This window comes from Musca vetustissima, unplaced genomic scaffold, assembly GCF_032173495.1.
Source record: "Musca vetustissima isolate MV318-11 ecotype Yass unplaced genomic scaffold, APGP_CSIRO_Mvet_v1 utg23116, whole genome shotgun sequence".
Classification (NCBI taxonomy): Eukaryota; Metazoa; Arthropoda; class Insecta; order Diptera; family Muscidae; genus Musca; species Musca vetustissima.
The window spans coordinates 80,389-92,545 of NW_026877591.1; the positions used below are offsets into that span (position 1 = coordinate 80,389).

Consider the following 12,157-nt stretch of genomic DNA (forward strand, 5'->3'; position numbering starts at 1 on the left):
ATCTGGTAAGAAAAACTCAATCTATTTTTTTATATTGAATCAGAATTTTTATTTGAATTATTTACATCTTATTTTCTATACGTAAGTATTATTCTAGACCCAAAATTCCAAACTATTTGGGGGAGGGTTCGATCTCTTAAATAACTATATGTGATATTCTCTTAATCGTTTGTCTTACTAATACGAACTTAAAACAAAATAAATTGAAATCAAAATCGTATGCTTCATCTTCTTAATAGCTAAAAAATAATGTAAGTAAATAATTATTTATTGCGGCGCATGGGGGGGATATTTCATCCTATTTAGATTTATTGCACCTCCTCCTTAAATTGCAAATAATTTTCAATAGGGAAAGAAAAAACTCTGGAAAATGGGAGCATCAGGAAGATTTTGGATTAAATTTACATTAGATTTTGAATCTTTTATTAAGATATTATTTCGAACATCATACAATGATTATAAACATAATGGGAGTGTTTTTTTTTTATTAACAAACGAAAATAAATGAACATTGAAACGATATTTTTAAACTAAAAAAATATAACTACATTAAGTAATGAACAGGCTTATAGTAAACATATTTAGGGTTTCGGTTTTAAATAGTTTAAAATTAAAAAAATGAAACAGTAGAGTTAACTTAAAATAATAAAAATTAAATTAAAAAAATAAAAATTATAACAGTAACAACATTAAAAAAATATACGATTTACGAGTTTCTTTGATTTTTGGTTTAGAAAGGGGGACAGTAAGATTTTTTAACATGGGGACATTTTACTTACATTTATATAAAACAGGGGCTACACACAATTAAGCGAATTTTATTCGTCTAAGTGAAAATAAAATGAAACATGAGAAGAAAATCATTTCTTTTGTTTTTGTTCTTTAAGGCCCCTATTGCCACTTGCCAGTATTTTCGCCATGAAAACGAAACAAAAAGTTACCAAAGGCTTCCTTTCTAACACTGCAAGTGATCAGGCTCCTGCTATAATATGTGATGTTTCATGCGATGTGATGTGTTCGTTCCTTTATGAGATATATGATTTTCCTAAGGAAAAACAACAAAAGGCACTACAAGTGTTAATCAATTTTTCTTTTACGCCCGCTTGATGTTTTTTGTATTTGGGGAGCTTTTTTCTAAAAAAAATTTCTACATTTCCACAACACCCAAAAAAGGTGGGGGTTAAGTACAACAACACGACACTAACAATAATTTAATTGGCAGTCGTTTGGAGATGGAGTTGTTTTGTATTGGGAATTAATGGGCTTTTGAAATCCACCTTTCACATAAATTATTGTTGTTCCAACCACAGCATAGCCTTTTTGAAACATTTTGAACTTAAAACCTCATACAATTATTGTTTGTTCCTTTTTTCGATTCCCTTCAGGCAATCTCTTCCACATATGTTGCCGGGAATATACCCACTTGATTGCGCAGGGCACCCAACCACCAGCCATCATCCTGTTTGGCATGAACTTCAATGATATCGCCAGGAATCAATTCCAGTTCATCGTATAATTTTGGTGTATAATTATAAAGGGCCTTACATCTACCTAAGACTACATGTGGTGTTGCTGAAGATTCATTTGTTGTTGTTGTGTTGGCATCATTATACAAATTTTGCTGCTGTTCCTGTTTAATTTCCATGGAATTTTGATAATAATTCTCGGCATTTTGTAGAGATTTTTCAATATTCGCCTTGTGTTCCTTACGTCCTCCCACACCCACTGTTGTCGACGAGGTCAAGTGTCCCTCCTCATCTTCATCCTGGGAACTGAATTCATCAAAATCGGAATCTTGTTGATTGGAACCACCATCTGCCTGACCGCGATCATCACTACAGGCATCATCATATAGATTAGCCGTTGTACCGGACAACGTTTTATTTTTACCATTTACGACACCAGGTTCCGCCGCATTATTGGTCACACAAATGTTCGTCTTATTTGAGAAGGTCTCAATGTTACTTTTGCTGCGATTGAAATTTTTCATAGCAAAACTACCATCGGTGGAACCATTGACACCACCCCCATCTACACAGCTGATATTTGTTGTTGATGTTGTTGTATTACTCTGGGAAATGCTATCGTAATCAGTGTTGGGATCATCACTGCCTGCATTATTGGTGATTTTGTCGTTATTCTTTAGCCACAGTGGAACTTTGAGTATACTCTGCTGAAGGCCAGTGCGATCACGGGTTATCTGAAAAAGGAAGGGATAGAAAAAAGGTTAGAAAATGTCCAATATCGATGCAGAATATTTTATAGAGGGATATGTCAAAATATGGATCAATTGCTCGCTATAGACACCAAATGTATTTATAGACCAATTGGTCAAGTATAGAGACCACAGGTCTTTATAAAGAACAATTAGTCTTTATAAAGACCTGTGGTCTCTATACAGACCAATCTGTCTTTATAAAGACCTGTGGTCTCTATACAGTCTTTATAAAGACCTGTGGTCTCTATACAGACCAATTGGTCTTTATAAAGACCTGTGGTCTCTATACAGACCAATTGGTCTTTATAAAGACCTGTGGTCTCTATACAGACCAATTGGTCTTTATAAAGACCTGTGGTCTCTATACAGACCAATTGGTCTTTATAAAGACCTGTGGTCTCTATACAGACCAATTGGTCTTTATAAAGACCTGTGGTCTCTATACAGACCAATTGGTCTTTATAAAGACCTGTGGTCTCTATACAGACCAATTGGTCTTTATAAAGACCTGTGGTCCCTATACAGACCAATTGGTCTTTATAAAGACCTGTGGTCTCTATACAGACCAATTGGTCTTTATAAAGACCTGTGGTCTCTATACAGACCAATTGGTCTTTATAAAGACCTGTGGTCTCTATACAGACCAATTGGTCTTTATAAAGACCTGTGGTCTCTATACAGACCAATTGGTCTTTATAAAGACCTGTGGTCTCTATACAGACCAATTGGTCTTTATAAAGACCTGTGGTCTCTATACAGACCAATTGGTCTTTATAAAGACCTGTGGTCTCTATACAGACCAATTGGTCTTTATAAAGACCTGTGGTCTCTATACAGACCAATTGGTCTTTATAAAGACCTGTGGTCCCTATACAGACCAATTGGTCTTTATAAAGACCTGTGGTCCCTATACAGACCAATTGGTCTTTATAAAGACCTGTGGTCTCTATACAGACCAATTGGTCTTTATAAAGACCTGTGGTCTCTATACAGACCAATTGGTCTTTATAAAGACCTGTGGTCTCTATACAGACCAATTGGTCTTTATAAAGACCTGTGGTCTCTATACAGACCAATTGGTCTTTATAAAGACCTGTGGTCTCTATACAGACCAATTGGTCTTTATAAAGACCTGTGGTCTCTATACAGACCAATTGGTCTTTATAAAGACCTGTGGTCTCTATACAGACCAATTGGTCTTTATTGGTATTATAAAGACCTGTGGTCTCTATACAGACCAATTGGTCTTTATAAAGACCTGTGGTCTCTATACAGACCAATTGGTCTTTATAAAGACCTGTGGTCTCTATACAGACCAATTGGTCTTTATAAAGACCTGTGGTCTCTATACAGACCAATTGGTCTTTATAAAGACCTGTGGTCTCTATACAGACCAATTGGTCTTTATAAAGACCTGTGGTCTCTATACAGACCAATTGGTCTTTATAAAGACCTGTGGTCTCTATACAGACCAATTGGTCTTTATAAAGACCTGTGGTCTCTATACAGACCAATTGGTCTTTATAAAGACCTGTGGTCTCTATACAGACCAATTGGTCTTTACAAAGACCTGTGGTCTCTATACAGACCTGTGGTCTCTATACAGACCAATTGGTCTTTATAAAGACCTGTGGTCTCTATACAGACCAATTGGTCTTTATAAAGACCTGTGGTCTCTATACAGACCAATTGGTCTTTATAAAGACCTGTGGTCTCTATACAGACCAATTGGTCATTATAAAGACCTGTGGTCTCTATACAGACCAATTGGTCTTTATAAAGACCTGTGGTCTCTATACAGACCAATTGGTCTTTATAAAGACCTGTGGTCTCTATACAGACCAATTGGTCTTTATAAAGACCTGTGGTCTCTATACAGACCAATTGGTCTTTATAAAGACCTGTGGTCTCTATACAGACCAATTGGTCTTTATAAAGACCTGTAAGTCCCTACAGACCAATTGGTCTTTATAAAGACCTGTGGTCTCTATACAGACCAATTGGTCTTTATAAAGACCTGTGATTCTATACAGACCAATTGGTCTTTATAAAGACCTGTGGTCTCTATACAGACCAATTGGTCTTTATAAAGACCTGTGGTCTCTATACAGACCAATTGGTCTTTATAAAGACCTGTGGTCTCTATACAGACCAATTGGTCTTTATAAAGACCTGTGGTATCTATACAGACCAATTGGTCTTTATAAAGACCTGTGGTCTCTATATAAGACCAATTGGTCTTTATAAAGACCTGTGGTCTCTATACAGACCAATTGGTCTTTATAGACAGACCAATTGGTCTTTATAAAGACCTGTGGTCTCTATACAGACCAATTGGTCTTTATAACAGACCTTGGTCTTTATACAGACCAATTGGTCTTTATAAAGACCTGTGGTCTCTATACAGACCAATTGGTCTTTATAAAGACCTGTGGTCTCTATACAGACCAATTGGTCTTTATAAAGACCTGTGGTCTCTATACAGACCAATTGGTCTTTATAAAGACCTGTGGTCTCTATACAGACCAATTGGTCTTTATAAAGACCTGTGGTCTCTATACAGACCAATTGGTCTTTATAAAGACCTGTGATTCATAGCCAAGGTGGTGTGTATCACATTACCAATCGGTCTTTATGGTCTCTATACAGACCAATTGGTCTTTATAAAGACCTGTGGTCTCTATACAGACCAATTGGTCTTTATAAAGACCTGTGGTCTCTATACAGACCAATTGGTCTTTATAAAGACCTGTGGTCTCTATACAGACCAATTGGTCTTTATAAAGACCTGTGGTCTCTCTACAGACCAATTGGTCTTTATAAAGACCTGTGGTCTCTATACAGACCAATTGGTCTTTATAAAGACCTGTGGTCTCTATACAGACCAATTGGTCTTTATAAAGACCTGTGGTCTCTATACAGACCAATTGGTCTTTATAAAGACCTGTGGTCTCTATACAGACCAATTGGTCTTTATAAAGACCAATTGGTCTTTATAAAGACCTGTGGTCTCTATACAGACCAATTGGTCTTTATAAAGACCTGTGGTCTCTATACAGACCAATTGGTCTTTATAAAGACCTGTGGTCTTTATAAAGACCTGTGGTCTCTATACAGACCAATTGGTCTTTATAAAGACCTGTGGTCTCTATACAGACCAATTGGTCTTTATAAAGACCTGTGGTCTCTATACAGACCAATTGGTCTTTATAAAGACCTGTGGTCTCTATACAGACCAATTGGGCTTTATATGGTCTCTATACAGACCAATTGGTCTTTATAAAGACCTGTGGTCTCTATACAGACCAATTGGTCTTTATAAAGACCTGTGGTCTCTATACAGACCAATTGGTCTTTATAAAGACCTGTGGTCTCTATACAGACCAATTGGTCTTTATAAAGACCTGTGGTCTCTATACAGACCAATTGGTCTTTATAAAGACCTGTGGTCTCTATACAGACCAATTGGTCTTTATAAAGACCTGTGGTCTCTATACAGACCTGTGGTCTCTATACAGACCAATTGATCATTATAAAGACCTGTGGTCTCTATACAGACCAATTGGTCATTATAAAGACCTGTGGTCTCTATACAGACCAATTGGTCTTTATAAAGACCAATATAAAAACCGATTCGTCAGTCTAGAAACCACATCTTTATAAGTCCCTTGAAGAGATAATTTATAAAGAGGATTCGCATTCGTTCTCTAATCTAATGCGACATTAAATGATTTGAGAATATTAACCTGTATATGTTGGGCCAATGGATGTGATGATCTGGGTTTATGATCCAATTCCAGCAAAGCTGAATGTAGCTTAAAGCGGGCACCCTCCAAATAAGTAAGCATTGAACGGATCTGGAAAATATAAAAGTAAAACAATAAAAAAGGCTTCATAAAAAACTACCCCACTCTAACTTACATGATACAACTTGTCGGTAATATTTTGATGTTCCTGACTATTCAACGACTGTGAAAGACCTTTCAAGCCATTACGTGAACGACGTTCCCTTTCCAGATCGGTCTTAACCAATTGCAAAAGTTTAATCAAGGCATGTTTACGTCTCTCACGATTCATGGCCAAGGTCGTGTGTTCACAATAGAAATCGGGCAGCAATTGTTCACTTGGTCCCTCGGCATTACGACGAATATTTTTAATTATCTGCATATCCTTCACGACATTACAATTATCCACCTGGGGCTGTAGACGTTGCATTAAACTTTCCATTATGGGATTCATATTGGCCGTCAGGGCAGCATAGTTCGAGACGAAGTTCTTCATATTAATCAAGCGTTGATTTTCAATATTCTGTAGAAGGGAGGAGCCACGCAACACGGCCATTTCCCAATCGACCCGTGCTCGTTCGGCACGAATGCACAGTGTGTAATATTCAACATCGGCTTTTTTGACAGCTTCTTCGGCTTTTTTGCGTTTGCTGTCAAGTTTGGCACAATCCTTTTCGGCCAATTTGATTTCTTTCTCTGCGGCTTGTTTATTGGAGCTCTGATGCAGCAAAGCTATGGAGGGTGATTTCTGTATTCGTACATCCAACATGGCATCTTGTAGTTTTTCATTTTCCCGGGCAGCGGTGTGAGAGGCTTTTTTGCCTTTAGCCTCGCTGGCACGCCATTCGGCCAGGACACGAGCGGCCTTATCGACATTGCTTTCGACCTGTAACCAATAAAAATATTAAAAATGTTGATATGAAATAGCATATCCTTAGTCTTACCGATTTCCTGGTCTTGTGATGTCCTTCAACAATGGATTTCAACGGTTTGACCACCTCTTCAGCCAAGGAGGCCGACAGTTGTCTGTGTATATCACTGCGTGTCTCCATTTCTGTGGCCACACCACGCCAAGCATCTGCTATGGTTCCGGGTAATTCACGACATGCCTTATTCAATTTATTGGCCATTTTCGATAAGGATTTGGAGTATAAAAGTTCCGAATCAATTCTGCGGGAGAAATTGAAATTAGTTATCCTGCGGGAAATTATATGGAAGTTAGGGGCTTACCTTTCCTGTAGTATAACAATAAGTTCTTTGCCAAAATCTCCGCCTTGTTTAACATAACGACGCAATTCTTCGAAGCCATTTTGGCCCTGAAAAAATAAAAACAAATGGAAAAAGAGGTTATAAAAAAATTTCAGGTTAAAAACTTGATACTACAAAAATTAATAGAAAAACTGGCCACATTGTCATAACCTCAAAAATAACTTGCTGGGAGAGGTTTTAAAAAGTAAATAGAATATATTTTGGGAAGAAGTCCACACTATGACATCCAGAGACCTCAAGTGTTTATAAAAACCAATTGGTCTGCATAGAAACACCAGGTCTTTATAAAGGCCGAATGGTCTGTACAGGGACCCCAGGTCATTATAAAGACCAATTGGTCTGTATAGAGATCCACAGGTCTTTTTAAAAATTAATTGGTCTTTATAGAGTCCTCATGTCTTTGTAAAGGCTAATTGGCTTGCACAGAGACTCCATGTATTCATATGACCTGGGTCTTTAGAGACCCCGAGTCTTTAAAAATTCCAATTGGACGGTATAGGAACACCGCATTCTTTTTACCTTCGATTTCTTTTTAGATAATCTATCCACTCTTTAATTCATTGTAGTGTCTCTTACCTCTTGTCCTGCCTTCTTATTATTCGGTGGCGATTGTTCAGCCTCCTGTGAATCATTCAGTTCATTGCTACTATCCGCAGCAATGTTGTCACTACTCAAACACTGACTATCGTATAAATGCATTGACGAGGTCATTTTCGAATCTCGGCCACTTTCATCTAAACTTTTATCCTGCGAAGCTGCTCGACTGGCTGCCTGCCTTAACACGGTGCTACCATTCAACGAGGGAGAATTTCTACATTCAGCATTGCTAAGATTCAACTTCGACGAACCCATCCGTTGTACCAATGGTTGACGCTGAACCACCTCTCGTATTTTATGCCCCTCTTCACCGATCCAATGTTTAACGCCCGACCAACCTTTCTTGATTTTCTGTTTATTGTGTGTGAAATTTATAAGGCGGGCATTTTTATTTTTCAGCAGGGTGATACGCCTCTCACTTGGCTTCAGCTGATCGCGATGCATACAATATTCCAAATCGATGTCTTGATTGAAATCTTCGGATTCATTGATTTGTCGGGTAATTTCATTGAGCTCGTCGATGGAAACGAACAGCGATTGGGGATTCAGAGATTGACAGCTAACCGATTTTAAATCATAATCATCAAAATTCAGTGAACCTTGGCTGCACAAACTATTCTTGGATCCGATGCCATTGGCTGCTGCATTTCGTTGATTTATTGAGGTACTACTGCTGAAGACCACACTACGTCGTTTCGTGCGTCTTTGGTGTATATTTTCGGCACTTTGGAATAGCTTTTTCTGACTCAGAAAACTGCTACGTTTTGGTTCCAAAAAGAAGGGGGTATTTGGTTCACTTTTACTTTTCAAAACCCCACCACCGGCTGCAACCACTGAGGGTGAGGAATTCTCTTTGTCGGCATCGTTGTCTTCCTCCTGCATGGCATCGTCCTCATCTTCGTTCGTTAATTCGTTGTCTGTTGTTGTGGCAGCTAAATCACATTTACTCCGGCCATATAGCTCGGGTAATTTTGGTAAAGCCATATTTTCAATATCCTCATCCATATCGGAGGGAATCACCGCATCATCTTCTTCCATGAGATTCATGGAGGGAGCCTTTTGCAGGTATACCTTAATTTCGGAACGATGTAAATTCTGAGCCGATTGTGAATGGGCCTTCTGGGCTAATATCGATTTGGGTCGTTGATGATTTGCGGTCCTTGTCGTTTCATAATAATTTGACATTTGATTGACCGGTGTCATATCACTATCCGAAGATTTATCCGAACACGGTGAGGCAGATTCCAATTCTTCACGTTTTACAATTTTTTGTGGTGTTTCAAATGCCATTTCATATTCATCCTTATCCTGCTGCTGCTGTTGTTCCTCCGTCTCTCCATCGGTGACCACAACAACCACTGGGGTACTGCTAAGGGCATCAACGAATATTTCTGTTTCACTACCCGACGAAGAATGTACCGCTTTGTTTTGTTCCAATTCCTGCAGAGCCTTGATGTTGGTATTTATGGGTAAATCAATGGTCTTAATTTTGCTACAATTGGTGGTGGCTGCAATACCGCCGCCAATCATCTTCAAACGCTCCTCACTGACATCAAAGCGTTCAGCATCTAGAGTGGTGGAGGATATCAAAACGGGTGCGCCAATTTCTAAACGATGATCTTCGGATAATGATCCGGTCATATCATAACTACCCGATATGACTTTTTGTGGTGAGGTTGTACGTCGGCCAGCCTGGGCACGCCGTGAAATTTTATTGCTGAGCGTCGAGTAACGTTTGCTGATTTTATTGATGAGGCTATTGTTGAGTAAGCCATTGCCGCTACCATTGTTGCTGTTGTTGTTGTTGGCCTCCGGCACATCGGGGGCACTGTTCAATTTGAATTTATGTGATCGTAATCGATTCATTTTGAGGGAGTTTTTTTATTTTTATTTCTATTTTTTGTTATCAGGTTGAGGGTATTTTTCTTTTTGGATTATTTTACAATGTTTTTGACATTTTGCGGATCATAGAGTCGTACACCGCTATTATTTTCTTTTTTCGTTTATATTTCTATAGTCAAAAGGAAACATTTTATTAAATACACTTGTTTTATTTATTTATTATTTTTTTTTTTTTGTAATTATAACAACAACAAAAGCGTAATTCAAAAATTATTTAATGAAATAGTGGTTTCCGTACATAAAATCTGGCAGAACGTTTTAAATATATAAAAGAAAAAAATCGATAAACAAGCGATTCTTGCAGGTTCTGGACCTGAGCCTATGTGTATTTTTGTTCTAAATGATTTATAACGCTATAAACCCATAATAAATTTAAAACATGTTTTCTTAAAAAAAAAGGTAAGTCCGCAAAGCTGCTCTTGTCTTGCCGGTTTTTTATTTGGATGGCGATTCATCAGACTATAGCGAATCATTCGATTCATTGCCACTATCAGAAATATTATCACTATTCGAATTCTGACTTTCATATAAATGCTTAGCCGAGGTCATTTTCGAATCAGGACTATTTTCATATAGACTTTTATCCTGTGAAGCAGATCGGCTGGCTGTTTACCGGCCTAGCACCGAGCTACCATTCAACGAGGAAGAATTTCGAAATTTGTAACCGCGGACTTAGATATTACAATTAGGGAAGAACACATGCGCGATCGAAAATAAGGATTATGAAACTTTAAAAATATAAAGAAAAAATTCTAAGAAAAAATTGCGATATCTGCATAAAGGCTTTCCATTTAAAGAGGCATCTAAAGCTTCTTTCGCATATGGAGACCATCTAGAATTATTCTACACAAGGATATCATCCTAGATACTTCTACAGAAAGACGACCATAATGTTATTTTTATATACAAAAAAAATATTCAGGAGATATTACATAGGAGAGTTTAGTTCATTTTTATTGAACTAGTTCGTTCATACAATTCACTATTTGCTCACCATTCTTCATAGACCACTAACTAATCCACTATTATACATATATTCAATTTCCTCTACCAAATAATGGAGGATATTTTTGATAATTTCTAAATCTCAGAAGAAAATATAGATTAACGTTTAAATACGACTCAATATATGAAGATCCAACCCAGTCTTATAGAAGGTCCTGACCGCAATGTTGCTTTTAAAAGGAAAATTTGCAGAAACATGTTATTATATAAAGAGGAAGAACTATTTTCGAATGTTTGTAAAAAGTTTTAATATAGATGAAGTGAAGCCGAAGCCACCCTGACATTCTAATAACTAATATTGGTATACAAACATACACATGATAATAAACACAACATAGGAATGGCAGGAAATAGCGCCACCCAGAGGAAAATATCAACACTAAAAAACTAAAGACACCAAAGGCTGCACAAAATGCAAAGCAGCAATAAAATTGTAGCCCCATTACCTAGGAGAGTTTACAGCAGACCACTAATGTACCTTGTTGGAATAAAAATTAATGAAAAATGAGAAAAAAATTGCAACACTGCACAAAATTCAAGGAGTCGTTGTTGCTAGACGAAGATAGATGGCGGCACCATCACCTTGGACCAGGGTGCGCAAAAATTCGCTCGCGTATGAATTTAAATACATTCTTTTCATTTTGTGCTCATTTTACGAATGGATTTATGGCGATAAATTCTTTGCCAAACAAGCATTCGCCAAAGAATGTTCGCACACACATAACAATCGAGTGAGATCACTCAACAAAGATCGTTCGTTTCGTTTGGTGGTTGAAATTCTTTCTGACATTCTCTCACGAATGAAAACAAACATTCCCGAATTCTCGCGAATGCTCAAAACAGCAACAACAATAATAACAATCGTTCGTGAACTCAATAGTTGTTGGACATGTTATTACACACACTTTCTGCTACACACACATTCATTCGTTGTGTGTGTTTACTTTTTTTGTGATATGTTTGTTTGTGGTTGTTTTTAATAGTGCTCGCGAGCATTCGCGAATATTTGTTTTTTGAGTTTTTCAAAAGAATGTTCTTCAGCAAAGTATGCTCGCGAATGAATGAATCGACGACGCTTGCAGCGAAGTTTTTTTCATTCGTGAATTTTTCATTGCATGAGATTGCATATGTTTGTTCATTCATTATAACTTTAACATTCGTGATAAATTGAACAACATTCGAATTCTCGCCGTGAGCATTCGTGAGAAAGAGTGTATTTTAATCATTCTCCGCACCCTCTGCCTTGAACAGTCTACAGAGAAATAATCACTATCTACTTCGCTGGAATCAAAAACAATTATAAACTAACACCAGGACTAATCCAGTAACATGGTGATTCTTTGTTGAAGTCATATGCTTCCAAGCGGAGTAACACGTACAA

General features: G+C 37.5%; 1 protein-coding gene across 1 annotated transcript; it reads right to left on the reverse strand.

The window, feature by feature from the left end:
• Nucleotides 1-1,381: 1,381 nt before the first annotated feature.
• Nucleotides 1,382-9,735, reverse strand: LOC133322209 (uncharacterized). Its single transcript, XM_061531246.1, has 6 exons — nucleotides 7,849-9,735; nucleotides 7,234-7,319; nucleotides 6,948-7,173; nucleotides 6,140-6,889; nucleotides 5,965-6,075; nucleotides 1,382-2,200 (listed from the first exon to the last, which is right to left on the reverse strand). Exons 1-6 carry the CDS (start codon nucleotides 9,733-9,735, stop codon nucleotides 1,382-1,384), a joined length of 3,879 nt encoding a protein of 1,292 aa, XP_061387230.1.
• Nucleotides 9,736-12,157: the final 2,422 nt, after the last annotated feature.